Raw genomic sequence first — 22,348 nt, 5'->3', positions numbered from 1 at the left:
AAATTTCCGTCTAGTCATCAATCATTTCTACGTGACAGAATCCAACATGTCAATCACTAGTTAATTAGCCGTAAGAGACGATCTAAGTTCCATTCTTCTCTGGAAGGTACGCATAGCAAATAAGTTGAGTGCCTTAAAAGCATCCAAGCTTCGAATCAACAGTGCCTTGTCATCACTAGAAATTGCGCCTGTGGTTAACTGCAGTTCATTTCTAAAATCGCTATATAGGTGACAATCCACAAGAATGTGATCAACATCTTCGTCGAGCCCACAAATACATAACGGGGTGGGAGACAATTATAGTTTAGTTAAATCCGAGATATGACATGACTATAAAACAGGGGTGGGCAACCTTCGGCCCGCAAACATGCGTAATCCGGTACCCAGTCGTTTTCAAAATATATATTTGTGCATTAATGGGATTTTTGAAGTAAAATTGCTAGGACAAATATCGATCCAGATATCGATTCACTGATAAAAATAAACAGTATCAAATCTCTCATTAAATTTTATAAAAATAAAATATTGCAATTTTTTTACTGGAATTGTGTTTGTATTTTGTTACTATAATTGTATTTTTGCAATTTTATCTTGAATTTGTATTTCGTTTTTCTTATTAATAAAATTAATTATATGTACGTGTATTATTATTATTAAATATTAGGATAAATAACATAAAACTGATTATGGCATTTTTTTCATTAAACACCATTTTAATAATCCTAGAAATTGTGGAAATCTAAATAAAAAAAAAAAATGGCCCGCGTGTACCTAACGGTCATTTTATTTGGCCCGCCATTCATAAAAGTTGCCCGCCCCTGTTATAAAAGATGTACGGACTTATATGGCGAATACGTATAGTCTAAGTAGCAATAGTTCTAATAGCCAAGTGGGCAGGAGCAACATTCGCGGTTCGAGTCCGTTACCACCAAATACGGACGATGCGGAAAGCTCAGAGAATGACCACCGCATATCCCCGAAGCAATATGACCTTAGTTGCTAATGCTCCTAACAACCAAACAACAAACAAGTTCTAACATAGAAATCGAAGCTATGGCCCAATTCACCGGTTTCTCATCATTTGCCCTTTTATCTGGTCGTCATGGATGGTCAACAAAGTTTGGTGTAGAAGACCTTTGTGCTTCTCTCTTCTCTGCAATTTGAATACCGCCGGGAATATTTGAATACAAATATTATAAACGGTAGACGAAAGATGAACAGGCAATCGATTATTTTATCAATGCAAATTTAAATTAGAAATGTGGAAGAGTTCTGATCGGCCCTTTAAAAAAGGGCCAGTTTTAAACTCTTACACATTAAAATTAATCTTTACACATTAATTAATCTTTTAAATGTTTTATACATGAATAGATGTCAAGCTGATTAAAAGATTTACTGATTAATGTCATATATGATTTAATTATTAATGTTTATTCCTAACTAACGTGACGACTAACGAATCTGTTAAGAAGCATGGTTTTTAGCATGTCCATCGTTACTATATCTAGTAATTAATTCGTTTTTTTTAGAGATAAGTCATTAATTAACCTAACTGCCCTCTTCTGAACGGAATCTAGAAGCCTGAGAGAGGTTTTTGGGGCACCACCCCAGATGTGCGAACAATATTCCATGGCAGGGCGAATTTGGGATTTATACAGAGTGAGCAGCTGTTTGGAAGAAAAGTAACGTCGAGAGCGAAAGAGAAAACCAAGTTTTTAGATGCAGAGGAAGCAATATTTGTAATGTGCTTGTGCCAAGAGAGATTAGAAGTCAGGGTAATCCCCAAAAGAGATAGAAATATGTGATCTTGTCTGGTAATGTGTCATCGAAGATAAGCATTGGAGTAGAAGAATCCAGAATCTTGAAAGAATTATTAGTAATTAAACTAGTAATTCTTTGGGAATTTAACAGTTTTTAAAGTGAGCATTTCTTATCGAATCGTGTGAACTGCAGAAGTAAGATTGAGGCAAGTTACATCGAAAAAGTGGTTTCCGCCAGTTTAATATATTTTAAAATAGTAATGTTTAACAGTATAAAGCAGATAATCAGAAACTTCTTACTTTGCATTTTGTGATGAACATGATAGTAGGTATGGGCGAGGACTACCCATGACACCGTGATGGCCCGTAATCCATTAAGAAATGGAAATTTGCCACCATTTTCAGTGTCCAATAGTTTCTTGGTATTTCTTGTGATGGAGAAGCAGATCAAAACACGAGCGCATACACCTAAAAGTAAAGAAAAATAATAAATGTGTGAGACCTTATTCAGCTGTTTATCATATTTATATCTCATTCCTCTATGGCTTAAAAGGGGTGGCGAAAAAATAAATTCGCTGATCTTTATACTATGCAATTTAAACTCTTAATTTACACTTTAGTCATAATCTAAGATAGCGTTTCTCAAACTGTATGTTGGAACCCACATCACACATTAGAGGGTCCGCGAATTATGTCCAGAATGTATTTTAAAAGCTTAAAGAATTTACAGCACAGAAACAATTTTGGGAAGTCTAGCGGTCCGTGGAAATATTTTCAAATTAAAAGAGGGTCCTTATGTCTCTAAGGTTTGTGAACACACTGATCTAAGAAGTTATATAGCACAAAGCGGCAGTAATCTTAATCTGGATTAAATAAAAGATGTGTCTTGGTCTCTAAACAATTGATGTTAATATCATAATACTAATTTATACCTGAGGCATAATTTAAAAATTATAAGTCGTAATCCACAAAATTATAACCTAGATGAACTCAAGCAAAGCACTGAGATCGGTATTCGCGCCACACATTCTTCTTGGCGCTCTGTATCACACCTTAAAAAAATGAATGCGTATCTGAACGAGCAAGGTGGACACTTCCAAGAACATTCTGTAACGGTTTTAATTAAATTCTATATTCATTCATCTTTTTTTTTCCGCTGTATTACAAACTGGATTGCATTTTAATTGGATAACGTACTAAGACATTTGTGTGCATTGGCATATGAAAGCACTACTTACTTTTGATTGGACGACTCTCAGGATTAATGCTGTCTAAGAAAGTACCAATAAGGACCAACAATCCCAAAAAACAAAACACAAAGCTGAAAATAAGAAAGAAATATCGGTGAATAACAAATGAGGACATTACATCCTGTGAAAATACAATTTAAAACATTCAACTTGCAACAGAGTACAAGGGGAAAGAAGACAATTATACTGCCGAAATTAACCGGATGCCTGCATGTTTCGAAGAACCTTTTATTGATACAATGTTTAATTAACATGTCGCCCATCTACGCTCTATCTTCGTGGGTGGAATCCGAACAAATTTTTGATAGAGAGGAAGGCTGTATCTTGGTCCATTCCTCCTTCAACAAAGCGATCAATTCAGCTGTTGATTACGGGCGTTTGACCTGGTCCGTTTTCCGAATTTCTAGTTCATTCTAAAGGTGTTCAGCAGGGATTATGGTTGGGGCTGCGGCTGATAAATGAAGCTTTTGCACGTCCACATCTTGAAACCAAGTTATTACAAGTTGTGAAGTAAGATGACGTGTATTGAATTGCTGAAACATGAAGAAGGTCCTCCCAGCAGTGTCCAATACCGCAGGAAGAGAGGAACTGTCCAGTATATCAGTGTACCGCATGATATTAATTGTTCCATAAAAGATGACCAGAAGTTCAAGCCCAAAGCACCAGAAGCAATCCCATACAGTGACAGCACTTCCCTCAAAGTACACAGTTGGGATGACAAATTCCGGTAAATTAATTTCTACGGACATCCGCCAGATCGGACACAGCCACCAAATCTAAAAATCTTGCACCATAATTTGTCACTTCATAACGCAGCTTTTCAGCGTTCTAGGAACTAACTAGAATACGTTGTAAACGAGGCAAATTGGCGCTATTTACCACCAATGATATGTGCTGTGATGTACGATGAGGACTGAGGGGTCGATGTATTTGCGCTTTTGAGCGCCCGCTAGTCTCTTTCTGTCAATTTATGCTGTGTACAGGAAGACTTCTTCACTCTAATTGCACCATGACATTTCCTGGCTTAAATAGCACCACGATATATTCATTTAGTGATTACGTCAGCCACCGGTGATCTAGGATGTTGCCGTTTTGTTGAATTGGCACGAACAGATCCAGTGATGACTCCTCCCTCTAAAGTCTTTGAGCTCAACGCCTGAGCATTTCATTGTTCTTTTTATTTCTATTTGTGAATGAAGAAGTAATCTACTCCTTGCTTTTGTATCTATTCCAGATGGATGCGAGTATTCACTTTTTCCAAAATTCCAGCATCTCCTAACCATTTTAGCATGCCACAGCTTTATGATGAATTTCAAGTATAATTTTTATTTAATAATAAATAAATTTCAGTTTATTGTGTGTATAGCTACAGCGAGAGGATTTACAACTTCATATAGTGGTGTGCAAAATTTAAGAACCAATCAGATTTTCACCTGTAGCTTCTCATAGGAGTGGCCTGGATATGTGAAAAGCATACCAAAGGAACCGCGTGGGGTACAGAAATGATGAAGGAAACAACACCGACACAACAACGGAAACAAAACGGTGCAGAGGGTCTTTATTCAAAAATGGCAACATAGCACTGGCTGCCATGATACAGATGCATCACTGCCAAAGATGGAACAAAGGGAAGAGTTGGTCCTCATTAGGAGATATGGCCACCCCTAATGTCGATGTAGGCTTTGCACCACCTGTCCATACTTAGAACAATGTTGTTAAGAAGTTTTTGCGGTAACATCGTTCATTCCTCTGTCAGCGCCATCTTCAGCTAGTGAACATTTTCTGGTGGGTGTAGACGTGCCGCTAGGCGACTCATATGTGTTCGATGGGATTTAGATCGAAGGGAACGGGCAGACAAATCCATACGAACAATTTCCTCACTTTCCAAAAGCATATCACAGCTACAGTGCGTTGGGGTGTGGTGTTATCATCCATAAACCCGAACTCGGGGCCAATGACATCTTGGAACAGACGCACATGTGGAAGGATTACCTCAGTACAGTAGCGTGCACCGGTTACAGTACCGCCTTCCAGTATCTGGAGTTGCGTACGTCCATCCAAGATAACGCCTCCCCAGACGAGAACACCTCGACCGCCATATCGATCCCTTTCAGTGATGTTTGCGGGGTGATACCGTGTGCCAACCTCTCGCCAGATTAGCTGATGTCCAGAATCGCAGCTGAGAATGAATCTACTCTCATCAGTAAAGAGTATCTTAAGTAAAGATTTTGTGGTTGCAACCTTTAGAAATAGTTTTGGTCCTTAAGTTTTGCACGCCAGTGTAGTAACTGCAGTCTATATACGAGGACAAGTACTAACAGTTTATTTCCTTCAAATAAAGGTTCGTCCCCACAACGGTTACAGTTCAATATAATAATTTATTCTTTTTTTTTTTTACCTTTTATTGTAACCAGTAATTATACTGCATGTCTGTATTGCAATTAAAGCCATAAAGATGTTTTTTTCTGTGACTGACGTGCAGATTATCAATTTCCCCTTAGCATACTCTGCTACAGTTTTTCGAATTCATTAACAGAAAATGCAATTTTCTGTTAATTTGATTAAATGTTCACTTTTACAATACTGAATGTTATTAGGAATGTGAGGAATACTTACATTATGACGATCTGCAATGGTGTGTAAATATTGTCCTCTCTCACTTGACAGTGGGCTACCACGGCCTTGATTTTGAAGCGTTCGGCAACTGCAATTAAAGTAAACATCTTAGTTAAAATGAAATCAATTCGCATATAAACAGGAAAAATCTCTTCTCCGATGCAGATTTACACTGCCTTGTGGGATCACTGCTAAGGGGAAGGGGGAAGAGATCTACTAATAATTTGTCTGTCATAATCTGACAGACAAATTTCCAGCTCTGATGTCCATGCAACTGACTAAGAAGCTGTATTTGTTGCCATTCCTGACCTTGTTGAAAATCTTGGGTCCGAATCCTATCTAGACAGTGGGAACTTTTTTCCCCCACATTACCGTAGAATTATTAATCTCGGGCAAAGATAATGTTTTTTTTTTTTTTGAATTCCGAAAAAAAATCAAATTATTATTTTAGGATTGCCAGTAATTAAATAAATTAACCCGTATTTTGTGTCTGTAAATTGCGTATGTTCTATGGTTGATTTCTTGTTTTGCTGGACGAAAAACCTCAGTTACTCGGGAGAAAAACCTTGCTATCTACGCCTGAGACCAACTAACTCAGCCACAGAGTGAAAAAAGCCCACTAAAGTTTCTCGCGTCATCGACGGGATTCGAACCCGGGCCTTTTCCACCCAGTGTGGGGAGGAAGGTGACGATACCACTGTGCTACCCACGCAGACTGCATTCCGAAAAGTCGAAATTTTCATCCCAGGCAATGGGCTACCAACCATAGAACAAGCACAGTTTACCGATATTGTATACTGGCGTCACATTATCGCCGCGAAAAATGAACCCACAAGAATGTTCCAGCAACCATTGGCATTTACGACACCACTGCAAACGAATCATTTCTCTCGCAAACGAGAGGTCTGTAGATAGTGATATTCTGTAGGAAGCGGGGACTTCCTGATCGATTGTTGTACTTCTTATTCTTGAATCTCCCATTCTCTCATCTCTTGTACGTCCTTGGTTTTCTTCCATTCTAGTTCTATCCAGGGGGTTCTGTTGTTATGTCTTACTTCGCTGCTCCATATGTTTCCCCAGAACTCCTCGATCGTCTTCTGCTCGGGTGGTCTGTTGCTGTCTTTCCCATCTTGTCTTTGGTTTTCATCGAAGACTCTGTTGTTTATTTTCCTCTTTGTATCGACGTAGTCTCCTGCTGATGTTAGGAGGTTCTGCTTTAGTGTGTATTCTCGTATTCTTTGATTTTTGGTTTCGTGTTTGCTAAGGCCGTTGTCTCTCTTGACAATGCTCTTCACTTTTCAAACTTTTCTTACAGCTATTATCCCGTTGATACTGGGTCAACTGGCCTTTCGGTGATTCTTAATTCGTCTATCTTCTGCTGAAGCCTTCTTTCTCAAGTGGGTGGTTCCTTGTTTTTTCGTTTCTTTCTTGTAGGACCGTTGATTCTAGTGGCTGTTATGGCAGAGCAGTATATGGCTATGTGCATGGCCTCCACTGTTGCACCGCTTTTATCGAAGAATTGTGGCATTATTCCTGTGGCAATAGATTCCTTGCCACAGGAATCTATTGCGTCTCTGTTTCGGTATGGCGTAGGTCTTTGTGGGGTCCATTCCCTAGAATTCTGTTAGAACCTTCTTCCACTTGTCTTCTATTCTGGATATCATGACCTCATATGTTTCCACTTCAGCTGCTCTGGGTTGTATTTCTTCTTGCTCTCCCTCTGCCTCCATATTGTCCATATTCTTTACTTTGTAGTTGGCTGCTTAATTTTTTCCAAGATTGCAAGGACTGTCAGGTTCTTCATGATGATGATGGTCTTTCTCTGGTCTGCTGTTCGCTGTCCTGAACATCTTGAAATCGTTCCAGCCACTTAGTACAAACGGTCTCCAGCTTTGTTACTTAATACTATGTTCGCAAGATGAACGTATTCATTTCGATTCTCCACTTCATACGTTGGCGTTTCCTTCCTTCCTGAGCGGTCACTACAAATTGCACAGGAAGTACTTCCAGTTGGTTGGGCTGGATAGTCCTGCCCTTTCTTGTGGTAGCCATATTGGGAACAGCATCACCGTAGCCAAGTGGTCAGGCGCGCGGGTGCATAAGTACACGTGCCTTGAATGACCGGGATTCAAATCCATGACTGCTGAATACGGTGCTGTTTCTTGTGAACTCCTCTGACCGTTTGGTCGTCCCGGAGTATAAACAGAAAATTTATTTATTTATTATCACTTGCTCCACTCTCTTCTGCGGGAGAGCGTCTCCGACATTTCGAACTGACTCCTCTCCCTACGGCCTGAACGCAAGTGACTTTATCCTGTGCCACACTCGATGCAGCATCTTGCTTCCTTTTCTCCAACATCATCATCCATCTATGGAGGTGGATCTGTTTAGCTTTGCCTTCGGCAGTGGTGGTGTTAGTTCTTCGAATTGACAGAAGATGTCGCTACTACATACCTCAGCCATCAATTCAATCTTGGGGAGGTAGATCCGCAGCAGCTCTATTTTTTTTATAGTATTATTATTATTATTATTATTATTATTATTTATTACTATGCCAGTCTCCCAGAGTGATGGAGATGGACACGCGTTCACTCCCCCCCAAGTCGGGACTCGAACCCCATCAGGCTTGTAGGACCATTGCGCTCTTTATTGTTATTGTTGTTGTTTGTTTATTGATGAAACACCCCTGTGCAGAAATTTATCCAGGAGGGTGATGCACTTACATAGTTGGATTAGTAAGTGCAACTATGTAAGTGCATCACCCTCCTGGATAAACTTACATAGTTGGATTAGTATATTATTGACGAAAATTAGAAATTGTAGGGATTCAACTCCGCTCCCTGAAGGATAAGTAGCTCGTTTACGAATAAGTACACTAGATGCGCGCCTTGGAGTCTCCAATATTTGGGGACCAAATGATTTTATTAAGACATCGGTAGTGGTGCATTTAAATGACAGGAAATTACGCGTAATCCCATAGCTCCTAGGGGTCGCCGTAACTGATCTGAATACGCAACAAGTGTGGTCCCACTGTGAGGGACCACACTTGTTGCGTTAGTCCATCCTAAACACTGACCATTTATTGCAACTTTCTGTCTCCCATCGCTTAATATATCACAAAATTGCTTCTTTGCACCTAACTGTTTAATTACTTCGTAATAGTAATCTACCAGATATGACATCCCTTTCACGAACCCATGTTGGGATGTGTAGAGGTACCTTTTTTTTTCTTTTGAGGTGGTTCTGATTCGCATCCTTAACCACAGACGTCAAAACTAACTTTCTTGTACCTTAGCACCTCCTTTGTAAACCGGAGAGATATCAGCACTTCTCCAATCCATCTTAATGATGATTTCATTAACATTCGCTACCATATCCACGGACCTTATGAGCTTTTCTAACAAACGTTTCTCGGAGATCACTATACTATTTATTTTATAGATATCTTATTCATTAACTTTTCCATAACGATTCTATCATACTTTCGACTGTAAAAATCGATGAGAAGTATATGTTTAATTCATCTGTCACTTCTACTGGACTTTTGTGGAATCTATTTGATTTCCTCCTTTTTTCTGACTCAACGAGGTGTCCAAAGAGTATCACAGGGGTGCTAATCCAGGTTGACTCGACTACTTCCCACAGTTATTGCAAATGGCATAGTTGCGAATCTCAACTCCGAAGAGATTCGCAACGTTCCACTTCATCCTATGGGCGCTCAACTGGATTGAAATAGTGACCACAGAAGTCACCGCAATAGACTGAATTCACTTTTCATGTTCCTGGAACCAGTTCTACACAATTCTAATGTTTGACATTGCGCATTATCCGGTTGGAAGAATCCATTCTCAAATGAATATACTGTAGCCATGAAGGGATGCATCAGAAACAATTTACACATAATCTGCGACTTTCAAATGCTACTCCATTACACTCCCACTACTAGCTGGCATTGTTAACCCCTGGCAGGATGGGCCCATGAACTCATATTGTTTAGGGAATGTTATAGTCTTTCCATCAGCGTGAAATAAGAGGAAACAGGATTCGTTTGACAAGGCAACGTTTTTTCCAGTCCTTCTCTGTCTAGTGCTGTTTCCGAAGCACAGTATAATCACACCTTCTTGTTTTTTGCTAATTGGAGCGGAACCCGCTTCACTCATCGGCTGTAATACTGCACCCGTGAAAAGTTACGATGGGTTGTGAGTTCTGAAATGCCTCTTTGGTTACCACTGTTGTATCGGATTCTTATTTGACGAACTGCAGCCTTTCTGTTACCTTGCACAGGTCTCGTTAGGCTCCATTGGCCTCCCTCTCGCATCAACGAGCTGTTTCCAACTACGCGATCGCCGTTGTCTGGATGTTGTTTGGTTATTGGAACCATCTCGATAAAACGAGATACCGCTGTACGTAAAAACCACAGAGCGTTCCAATTTATGAAAATTGTATTTGCACATAATAAATTGACCAACTAAGTGTAATTCGTCGTATTAAATTTTTTGTTAAACTATTTTGTTTAAATGAGACTTATAAAGCATTAATAACAATGGAAGTCGTCCGAAATAGAAATTTCATGATGGTGGTATTTTGTTAAAAAAGATATTGGTTGTAATAACAGAATAACATTTTCTTCTGTCCGAAAGGAAGAAAGTGAAAACGATTTAATAACTTTTAAACAATATTTAGTCGAACGCATTTAAGAACTATACGTTGTAGCTAGGATGAAAGTTTAAAATGGCAAATGATGAAACACAATTACACTTACCAGGGGTCACTAAGTTTTGGAGATCATCCTGGCTGCAAGTAGATGGCAAGCACACACCAAGGCGAAAGTCGCTGAGGTAGAGCGCCTTTGAATATTGAGCAACTTTGGCCAGTATCTAAAAATGGATATTAGACGTAAAGATCCATGAGATAAACTACATCATACATTTTGAACAGTGATTTATCGACATTATGCGGATTTTTTTTTCATGTATTACAGATCATAAAGTTTCTATTACAGATCATAAAGGTACGATCCACCCCCCCCTCCTTGCCACACACATCATCGTGGTATAATCAGTTGACACGATAGAGAATACCAACTTCAAATTTTGAATCAGCAATTGTACAGATTCCTGCACTTATATATTCATTAAAAATCAGAAATAATTTTAAAAATGCGTACCAGTGCAATATACGTTGAAAAATTTCACGATGAATATAAAGAATTTGTCTGTCTCGGATTTCATAAGCAGTTAAATGAACTCTGAAGTATTTGCACTTTCTTTAGCAAAGGCGGTGTTTTGTAGTTGGGATCTTGTGCTGTTGATTAAATCTTTTACCATTCTGTGAGGAATATTTAGTAGACATTTTGTTCGCTGATTGGTGGCAGTTAGAACGATCAAGTAGATCTTTGTGTTTATCGGTTCCCCACTGGTTGAAAGTCGAATCTTGCCTCCTACTTGCCGTTAATGATGATGAAAATATTATGCACAAGAATTATGCTTAACTTGAGGTATTTTGCTCTAATTTTTTTTTTTTAATTCAACGAGCTTCTCGCCGGTTTGATTCAACCGCCATTTCGTAATGCACTTTTGTATTTCATTGAAAGAATTTTCCAATTGAGCCAAGAATTGGCTGTTGGAGAGTAATTTTTACTTCTCTGGTGGCCTTATCTATGGCTTATTGTAGTTTATCGACTGATATGACAACTATTTCCGTTTCAGTTTTGCTAAGTTGCTGATCCCATTCAAAGGAAGTAAGACAAATAAACTTATGCTCTTATGGTTCTGGAAGTCACATTAAGAAGAATAACTTTTTTTGTATGTATCCGTGTCTGAACTTTCTGAGTGTTTCAGAATGGTCCGAAACTGAGAGGAATTTAGACAGGATTTTGATAGTCATTCTACACTTAATGACTGATGAACCGATCTAGAGGAGAAGGGTGTCCTGCTGAGTTTTGCATTGGGAGATTATGAAAGATAAAGGCAGGTTGTTGATTGCTTGAGTTCCGGGGGGGGAGTTCAAAGGGAAGGAAGTTGAGCATATGCAGAATGTTTCCCACAGCGGTCCGAACCATCGATTAGTACGAAAGGGGCATGTTGAAATACCCACCGAGAATGTCAGGAATGATAAGTTGCAGGTTGATGGAATTCCAGGCACCCTGAAGACTGACCCACAGAATTTCTGTGATGAGAAAAATTAATCTGTTTTAAATTATTACTTGTACGAAGAGCATTTGAAAAGTTCACTTGGGTAGTACTAGTACAGTGTTAAAAATTTCTATACTTAATGTTCTGTACTTAAAGTTTCATGCAGCATCAATAAATTTTTTTTTTTATAATTACAGCTACAGAAGTCAACAAGTTGTGAGAATGACAAAAGATGGACAAAATCAGGCAACCATGCAGTCTTCTAAGATTTGGGAAAAGGGGACTGACACCAATGGCAAGTCATAAAGATATGGGTACAATATTGGGAGAGGGTGCCGCTTCCTTTTACATGGTTAAGAAGTGGGCAGCAGAATTTTAACAGCGGAGAGCCTGGATGATGGCCCTAGCTGTGGAAGAACTGCAACGTCCATGGCTCCAGAAGTTTTTGGCACTATGCGTGCGTGCGTGCGTAATCTACGAGTAACAGTTCCGTACATTGCCAGCATCTTGGGCTTTTTATCTATGTGTCACATATTAATGGAGGTTCTTTCTATGAAAAAGGCGTCAGCACGATGGATCCCAAAGTTGTTGACAGAAGATCAAAAATGTACAAGATTGGTGAAGTCAAGTGAACATTTGAATCATTTTTGAGCAGATCCAGAAAATTATCTTGCAAAGTTTGTAGCAGTAGACGAGACGCGGATCCATCACTTTCAGCCACAGACAAAGGAGTTGTCCAAACAGTGGACACACATAGCTCTTCTCCCCTCAAAGAAAGCCAAGTCGATTGATTCTGCTGGCCAGGTGATGTCATCGGTTTTTTGGGATGCTGATATCATGTTGCTATTGGATTAACTTTAGAACGGCCAGACAGTCACAGAGATATGTTACACAGATCCTGTGAGGCGTTTTCGTGGAAATATTAAAGACAAACGCCGACGATGTCTCAGCAGAGAAGTCTTGTTCCGGCAGGACAACGCTCCTGCTCACAATTCTGTCTGTTATGTTTGTTTGTTATTTGGTTTTTAGGAGCATTAGCAACTAAGGCCATATTGCTCCGGGATATGGGGTAGTCATTCTCTGACCTTTCCGCATCCTCCATATTTGGTGGTCACGGGCTCGAACCCCGGTCTAATCAAGAAGCGTGTGCTATGCACTACTGCTCCTGTACACCTGGCTACGCCAGTAGGTGGCAGACTGCTGCAATAGGTGTAAAGAAAAGCAAAAGGCATTGCTTCGAAAATAAAGTGAGGTTTTCCATTTGGTTTATTATAATTTTTTTAGGACTCTCAGTAGACCCTGATGGAGATCAGCCAGAGACTCTCAGTAGACCCTGATGGAGATCAGCCAGAGAACAAAATACTACACATAATGCAACACAGCACGCACTTTTCTGGCATTTACAGTAGTACTGTATTTCTTCACAGCGGTACAAACGGCGCAGATGTGGAAAAACGACAGGTGGCGCCTGACCCCCACTATAACAATAAATTGTTATAGTGGGGGTCAGTATAACAATAAATTAACTTCACTATAACAATAAATTGTTATAGTGAAGTTAATCACCACCCTCACCACACCGGATGGAAAGGCCTGGGTTCGAATCCTGTCAATGACGTGAAGAATTTTTGTGGACGTTTTCCAAAGTGGCTGAGTTAGTCGGTGTTAGGCGTAGAGAAAGAGAGAGAGAGCAAGGTTTCAACCCCGGAAACTCGAGTTTTTCGTTCAGAAAAGCATGCAAATCAAGAGAATACACGCAATTTATACATGGGCAAATAAGACAGTGGAATTCAGGATCATTTAGATAGAAATGGAGTTCTGAAGGATACGCAACATGGTCTTGCAATTGGAAACTCATATTTAACAAATCTGATTACTGATCATCGCCAAGCAAAGTTTCTTCAGAGTGACCTAGATAGACCTCAGAAATGGTCAGATAAGTGGCAGCTTTGCTTTAATCCGGCAAAGTGCAAGGTCTTACACCTGGGAAACAGTAACCCCAAAATAACTTATACACTTAGTGGAGTTGAACTAAATCCAGTAGTGGAGGAAAGGGACTTGGGTGTTACGATACGGTCAGACATGAAGTTCTCCGAGCATTGCAGACAGGTTGAAAGACAGGGGTGGTGTCTTGCAACCTGTCCTATCGATGATTTATGGAACATTTACTAGTAGAAATAAGGACGTGATAATCCCATTACTCAAGGCTATTGTTAGACCACAGTTGGAATACTGTGTTCAAGTATGGAGACCGCGCCTAAAGAAAGACATTGTGTTCATTGAAAGGGTTCAAAGACGGGTAACTCGCTTGGTGAGATCGGCAAAAGAGTGTCCATATGAGGAAAGACTTCGAATATGTGAGTTGCAGAGCCTGGAAATTAGGCACCTTAGAGGAGATTTGATTCAGGTATTTAAGGCTCTGTGAGGCACAAGCAAAATGAATACGGACGAAATTTTCACGGTTATAAACGAGTCTAGAACTAGGGGGCCTTAAATTCAAGATACGGAGGGAGATGTTTAGACTGGATTGCAGGAAGTTTTATTTGAGCCAGCGAGTTATAAATTACTGAAATAAGTTACCTACATGGGTGGTAGAGGCTGACAGATTGGGGAAATTTCAAAGTTCAGCTGGATATTTACCTACGGGAGGAGAGAAACGCATAGGCTGTTCATTTCCTTTTCTCTTATTATTTAATAATTATTTATTTTGTTTAATTTTATTATTATCTTCTTTTTTTTTTTTTTTTTTTGGCTGGTGCAGCATAAGCCGTAAGCTTCCTTGCACCATATGGTCATTACTAATACCATTACAAATATTAAAAAGACAGCTCTTGGGTGTCTCTAATATGACACTTTCCATAACAATAAATTGACTTTGTATTTTGAATTGTCCTCGTATATCGTAACTTACACAGTGCTTACCAGATCTTTTTTAGAAAATTCCCGTAGTTCTTCAATGACCTCTAGGATGTTAATATTTTTGTCTCTTTTCGGAGGTAGATAAAGATTTAAATCTATTCCACAATATCGACCACGGAAGAGTTCAGTAGAGTTTGGTTCCTGGTATACCCTGTTATTGTTGAATACTGTGAGTCCTATGCACTGGTCGTAGGTGCCCAGAGAAGACATCGAAGGAGTGAAAAATCCACTAGGAATTTTACCGGTGGCATCGAACACTATAATAATAAAAAATAGGAGGTACAAAAGGATTATTTGGGCCCAGTTCTGTTTTCATTTTAATGATTTCTGAAAGTAAATAAATAAATAATCCAAACATCTGTACAAAAATCAAAATAGGAAATGATGTAGTAAATAAGCATATCTGAATTGTAAATAATTATTAAACATCGTGAATTAATTTATTTGTCTTCATACATCGACTTTTAGGATTAAAATGGAATTAAGTTTAACTGCGTTTTACCCTTTGAGCAGCATAAAATGACTCATTGGGTCATTTTATTTAAAATGTCATTTAAAATCAAAGAGTCATTTTATACTGCTCAAAGGGTAAAACGCAAGGACGCAAGACATTTCTGTTTACCTCCTTATCAAACATATCACGCTTTTTATCCGTAAGGTTTGTTTGACCTTGTATACAAGTGACTATCAAATCACACTGATCATACGATAATTAACATTCTCTAGTTCACCTATTCCGAAAGGAATTCTAACCCTCGTATTCGTTCAAAGATTGTTTTTGGGGCCCCCGAATAATTATAATATAGCTGTAATAAAAAGAAAGCCCCTCTGCAAAACTAACCGTGAACCTGAACCTCTGGTTACCATTGCATTTGCCAAGAAAGAGATTGGTTAACTTTGTCCAAGTCAAGAAATCTGTCTTGAAATCTGAATATTTCTGAAGTTAATTTAAATTATGACCAAATAGAGAGATTAAAGGGGACTAATTGTTTTCGGAGAAGCACGGATGGCATTCAGAAACGAATGATGGCATTCAGAAATGAATGCCATGCATGTCAAGGATTAAAGCCACCCGTATCTTCTTCACCACATGAAATTTTTTTAAACGAGCAGTGCAGGAATTCTTATGGTTGCATTCGAAGTAAGATATCTCAACAGCAAAGTAGAAGTTACAAGTGTTTTTTTTTTATTTCAGTATGAAAATCTTATGGACTAAAACCGTGGACAAACACCTCTACGAAGATGTCATCAAACTGTTCACAATCACTTTAGAGCAGAAAACACTCTGAATCGCCATGGAAGGTCATTTCCTATAGATTTGTCAAGCCGAGTTAGCTGAGTTCATTCAGGATTATGATGAGCAGTTAAGAAAGCATATAGTTTCCAGGATAGTCTTACACAGTATGCTATTTTGTTCTTATGTTCTTTTTTGGCTTAAGATTTAGCAGAAAAAACTGCACTATTAATGACGAATGTTATTACAGGTTTTTCTTTGTAACTTTGTAAAATATCTTATTCAGTTTTGGAATGAATTATGCACTCAAAAGATAAAAGAAAAGAAAAGTATAAATGAAAACAAGTAACATAAGATACACATAAATAAAAGGAGAGCAAGACATTCCTTTCACACATGCAAGTCGTCCAAAATCCATTTATGAGCAAACTGCCTTTGTTTGGAGCCGCAAGCAGTGAAGGATAAATTGTGTCCAGAAGCACTACCACAACCCAAAAGAACAATCTGACAACCAAACCTCACAACGTCATCATATCTATCATAAAATAGGGCAAAATATCTCTTATTATGTACTTGAAATAGTTCAAGTACATAAAAATACAAATATTCCGTTTCTGAGATTTTCTCTCTTCTTAGCAACTGGTTGTATACAGACTTCCTTGAAGAAGTAAAAATACCAGCGGAATAAAAGGGAAGTTGGGGGTTTTCTGGAAATAAATCATGATATGCCTTATTCTTTGCTTGAGCGAAATTGGGATATTTCTCTGGAAAACGAAACTTAAATAACGGAAGAGAGATTGAGGTGGATGGTATCAGTAACGAAATTACCATCAAGAAACCGATCGAATCGGCTGTCTTGTGAAATAAAGCCAATAACAGCTCCTCCCTTCGAAACCAGATTCCACACGGTGTGAAAGGACTGCAATCATAACAATTAAACTATCCTCAACCCACGTTTAACCTCATTACTGAGGGATAAACGTCAGAATTCCAGAGCTCAATTGAACATTGTTGCTGGCCAGAAACATCCCTTCATGATACCAGTTTATCCATCTGATAACAGATATTTCCAGGTGAGGTAAGGACAAGACACTTCGTACCATAATGTATATAAAAACACAACTATGATGGATTCAGTAAAAGCATCCCTATCAGTTGCAGTAGAGATTTTTATGCATTTCTCCTAATGTCCCGTGGTATATTAATTAAAAGAGAGGGATAAAAACAAGAAAACCAAAACACTTCGAAGAGAAGATCGAGCCTATAGGTAGCTCCACTGATGGAATACAAGTGATAAGAAACATCTAATGGTATTAAGAAACTGACCAGGAAGATGAGAAGAGAAGAGTTCAAAGAATACGCAAGGGAAGCCGGATGGAAAATAGATCCAAGAAAGAAGCTTAGTAACACGGTTTGTACCCCTTATACAGCCAGCAACCACGAAAATATTCTGGAAATTTTTTTGTTATTATGTGTGGTTGTACAAAGGTGTGGCAGGTGACAACCCAAGCCCTTGGAAATAATGCGCCGCAGTTAATGTTTCCTTAACTCACTTACGCAAAGAGTTTGTCAGCTTCTCATTGCCACGAGTGCTTACTTAGCACCAGCGTAATAAAATTTTCGTCTCTTAGTCTGTGATGACGTGCGGGGTTAAGTTTATTTAAGCGGAGTGGTGCTTCTCGAACTTATGTTGTCAAAGCATCAACCAACTGCAGATCCGATCTAACATTTCATTGCCGAGAGTGAAGTTCAGGTGGGAATTAGTTTGGTACTTTTTTTCTTTTTTTTTTCCTTTTCCCCTCTGGCACGTGAAGAGCAAATCTGGAACAACTGTGGTTATTAGAACTGATGTTTATCTACATTCATTTTTAATATCATTCGGACTGCACCCGCCACACTTTGAGAAATGCTGACTCAGATATTGCATATGGCTATCCCCCACCCGATATCAGTGCTCTACTTGGGGGCCCAAACTCACTGGAAGGAGATTTCCCATGACAAGCTTATTTTTAAAATTAAATTTCTGGTATTTAAACTTGAAACTGGTGTATCAGATATACGTAAACACAGTAAAGGTCCTAGTAGGGGCTCAGGGAGTTAGAGCCTACATTTATGATCAATGTAGCGTTGTTTATTGCTACATGATGATTAAAGCTCAATTTATTAGGCATTTCTTTGGCATCGATCCATGTTTTTCCGAGAGGACAAGGTCCCACGCGATATCATAGTGCTGTCCTAGAATGGTTGAAGGACAGTAAAATACAAAAGTTGGATGGCCGGCGCAGAGTTCCGATTCGAATCCTATGAACTGTACGAGTGAACTAGAACGTCCATTGAGGACCACACCAGTAAGTCCCACATCGGTAGCTGAACTGGCCACTGTTCTGCAAAACGGGCGAGGTCTATGTCCATTACAGTTCTATCATTCTTTGGTGGAAATCTTGCTCAGCAAGGTGGCGTGTGCCATGGCAGTAAAAGAGTGGGCCACACACTATTAAAGTTAGTGGCAGTGACGTAAATGTGAAATGGACGTGTGTTCGCATTCTTTTTGGACTGTAGTGTAGGCGTCTGATATATTTTCTGGAAAATTATCAAATATATCAAATTAGCATTCTGGTTAATGCTTTTCAGTTGAAGAACTGTCCCCAACCACTTAAGTAAGATTTTAAGTGAGTAGAAGTTCAATTGTTAAGATATCATTTGGGAAGTGGAATAATAATAATAATATATTTTGTATGGACCATCGAGCTTTATGCGACCGACTCTGAGTAATAAATAAGAAGGAGGATATCAGGTTTTGAAAAGTGGAAGTTTGAAAGGGACAGATCGAGTTAGAAACGAGGAAACATTGATGAGGAAAACAGGAAATAGGAATATGTTAAAGGCTATAAGGAAAAGAAAGAAAAATCAAGTTCGGCGTGTACTGGAAGGGAAAAGCTTGTTAAAAGATATAACTGAAGGAAAGAGATGGACAGGAGACAGACAGGAAGAAGGATATTTGAAATGTCCATGATTTGAAGGAGGCTGACGGTGTCAATGAAGGAGAAAGCCAAGGAGGAAAGAGATATGACTGAATTTTGACCGTCGCGGGCTGAAGCAGAGCATGTGATGGGGACATTATATAGAAAGGAGAAGTTGGTTGTGTGATAGAGTGAAACCAGAGAGCGACTAACCTGCTCATTCTTAAGATCTAGAAAGGTGTGGAATCAGAAAGAAAGGTATCATGAAACTCATTCAGAAAGGTGTGATTAAAGACCATCTTGTCCAGAAAGGACGGGATTGTCTACTTCGGGGATGGCAGCGAAATCGAAGTTGAACTTCTTGGTATGCATGATAAGTAATGTAACCACTCTGCTCCTACGGAGGATGGAGATGAATATCAGAGCAGCCGAGTGGAAATTTGCAGTCGTTCCAGTTGATTTTAAAGAGAAATAATTCATTTCCTTCATACTGGACCATTCCAGCGCAGGGCGAACAAGAAGACTCGTTCATCCTCAATGGATGAAATAAATGTCTTTACATGAATAACGATATTGGGGGAGATGGCACGTGTCAAGGTGAGAAGATTAGGAAAGCTGACATCGTAAAATAGCTATAAGCAGGTATTCGTGCTGTTATAGGCACCGTAAACAACGAGTTGTGTTGGCGTGAAGCTGGAGCAATGGCCAAATGAAAGGAACAGAAAATAAGACTGTTTTGTCACTTCAGCGACTGCTATAGCTCTGAAAAGTTCAAAGTTAACATTGTTTTTAATTGGCGCCTACGGCGATGTATCGTGTTAGTAAATTGCGTACTCTGCAGTTGGTCTGTGATATAAAAAATGATTATTTCGGGGAAAAAAAGTACAAGTTGTTGTTCAGTTTTAGGAGTATCAGCGACTAAGGCCATATTGCTCCGTGTATATTATCTGTAAATTTCGTGTGTTCTGTGGTCGATTTTCTGTTTTCTGGACGAAAAACTCAAGTTTCTGGGAGGAATACCTTGCAACCCTCGCCTGAGATTAATATCTCAGCCACGGTGTGATAATTAAATTTTTTTCATAATTTTCAGACTGATATTCCAATATTACAGCACAGTATATTACAATTTGTTTAAAGTGGACGGATTTCATTCATTATATGCAGGAATGAAACACTCATTGAATTCAACGTATTAGGCTCTCCGAGAGTATATGTGTAAAGCGAGCAGGTGAAAAGAAAAGGGAGTCACAAAATTGACGGTCTTCTCACCTTTTGAGGGGCTCACGGGTGGGTAACTAAGCACTCTGAGCGAATTAACATCAACGTAAATTTAAATTAAATTTAATTTAAATGTAAGCACAGATATATTTAGAAATAAATAAACAGCTCAATATAAAGATTAAAAAATAATAATAAAAAAAAAACTTGTCGGATTTCTATCTCTCTGATTTTAGTGAAATTCGAGATGATTTTAATCACCAGAAAGTGAAATTTTTGGATTTAGAAAATGAATTACGCCAGTGATCTTTGCTTTATGTACTAAAAACCAAATGCATGATTATTTAAAACAAACAAACACATGCCATAATGAATAAATCGTCATCACGATCACAATATTAAAGAAACACCACAAGAGAGGCAGAAAAAACTTACTTTCCCCAGCCCACGTATTCAGTTTCAGCAAATTGGCAAGAAACCTCAAGAGGTCACGCATGCACGAGTTGGACACTTCAGCACCGAGCACCAAACCCAAAATTTCCCTTGGAATACTTTTCACTAAAATATTAACCAATTTCTTCCCTTGTTCATTGTATTCATTCCAGACCTCCACAACACTGAGTGCACTGGAAGTATTGTCTTTCGTTTGGTTCTCTGTGGAAATTCCAGTATCATTTGTAACAACCACAGCTTCTGTTATGAAAAACTCTAACAAAAACACAATGGCTATTGAACAGAAGAACTTCATCACAGGAACAAGTGGGACAAGTCGCCTCTTTCTGCGCTACTGGCAGCAAATAAGTGATGCCCGAAATTACCTTTCGCTTTAATAAAAGGTAAATTAGGAGTGAAAGCGGATGTTAAACACCAGGCTTGTTTTCTTATTATCCGTTGTTTTTCCTTGAGGTACAAGGAAAGGGGTTTATATATGTGGTACCAGTAAATATTCCATTGATTATGACGATTCGTCATATTAACCTTGACCTTTTTTTTTGACGAAAAGGAGCCTGCCAACTTGTAAAAACGATTTAATGAGGTATTACATCAGTGAAATGAGCATAAGCCAATGATTAACGTTTTCCTCAAGGAACGAGAATGATTGTTGCTAATAGAAACAGAGGCCTTCTCCTTTTGATGTTTCAGGTATCAGTTTTGAAGTTTAGTTGATAGATTTCTCTTCTCTGTTATTTGCCACCAGATATTCAATAACGTACTGAGGTTACGAATAGGCGGAAACAAAGTTTAACATAATAGTGAACAATTTTACATCCTATAAATTCACAAACCGGCCTTAGAACAACCGTAGTATATGCAGATACCATTATCGACTCATGGCTTGAATTGTCTTGATTCAAATCCAAACAACCCGATTTATATTGTGATAATTTAGAGAATATTTCAAGTTTTACTCATATGCCATTACAGTATTTCAAGTTGATGTTTGTTTATGAATCTATTTATTTTTTAATAATTGCGTCATCATTTTCAGAGATTATTCTAAAAAGTGAATCCTGAATGAATGTCTTCACCAGCGCACCCGAGAAAGACAGGATTGTAGTTGGGTATGTACCATTTAAAGAACAAAAGAGTTGTGTTTTACCTTGTATCATCCTACTGGAACTGAAGAATATCGTACCAGATTTATTAAACTTAATAACAGCTTCTGATGAAGCACGACAGCAAACTGTCCCCCCACCCAAAAAAAAATTGCAATTTCTCTCCACATTAACTTGCCGTCGTATCCTCAGAATATACACTTATTTCAACCTTTAATTTGAATGGAAAACATATATTCAGTGTTTTTTCAGAAAGATTTCCAATAATTTTAAGAATAGGTCAAACAGAATTTAAGCGTAATGTTTTTTTGATAAAACTCATTTCCATTTATTCAACTGCGTGAACAAACAGCGCTCGTTATTGGACTTGAGAAAATCTTCTCATCGTGATTGACAATCACAAGCATAATCAGCTAGTTACAGTGTGGCATGTTTTTGCCAGTATTGGGATCTCTGGATCTGTATTCATTGAATGTATGTTCACTTGCGAAGTTTGGGTTGATGTTTCGCAGATGACTATTCTTTTTCCGTGGGTTACGGAGTAGGTACTGCTGAAAGCTGGTATCAGAAAAGGACTGGAAGGTCAGGAGTGACCTGGTATCTCACTGTGAGACGGGCCTAATTTCTATATAAACTATAAATGCTGTATTGTTAGTGTGTACCCAAATTCACAATGTCGGAATGTGATTTGCAGTTGTCGT

At 38.7% G+C, this 22,348-nt stretch overlaps 1 protein-coding gene across 1 annotated transcript in view; it reads right to left on the bottom strand.

The window, feature by feature from the left end:
• Positions 1 to 20,949, bottom strand: part of LOC150087166 (nose resistant to fluoxetine protein 6-like) — a 44,615-nt gene extending 23,666 nt beyond the window's left edge. The window contains exons 1-6 of the mRNA XM_090372999.1: positions 20,527 to 20,949; positions 14,683 to 14,936; positions 10,389 to 10,503; positions 5,627 to 5,714; positions 2,999 to 3,081; positions 2,061 to 2,228 (exon numbers count right to left, since the gene is read on the bottom strand). Coding sequence (XP_090229125.1) covers positions 2,061 to 2,228; positions 2,999 to 3,081; positions 5,627 to 5,714; positions 10,389 to 10,503; positions 14,683 to 14,936; positions 20,527 to 20,839 — 1,021 coding nt within the window. The 5' untranslated portion in view covers positions 20,840 to 20,949. The remainder of the gene's footprint in view (positions 1 to 2,060; positions 2,229 to 2,998; positions 3,082 to 5,626; positions 5,715 to 10,388; positions 10,504 to 14,682; positions 14,937 to 20,526) is intronic.
• Between the last annotated feature and the right edge of the window lie 1,399 nt (positions 20,950 to 22,348).

Source organism: Mastigoproctus giganteus, chromosome 4, assembly GCF_048544385.1.
Source record: "Mastigoproctus giganteus isolate SK-2022 chromosome 4, ASM4854438v1, whole genome shotgun sequence".
Classification (NCBI taxonomy): Eukaryota; Metazoa; Arthropoda; class Arachnida; order Uropygi; family Thelyphonidae; genus Mastigoproctus; species Mastigoproctus giganteus.
The sequence above is the reverse complement of the archived record's forward strand: the minus strand, read 5'-3'. Positions and strand labels throughout refer to the sequence as shown.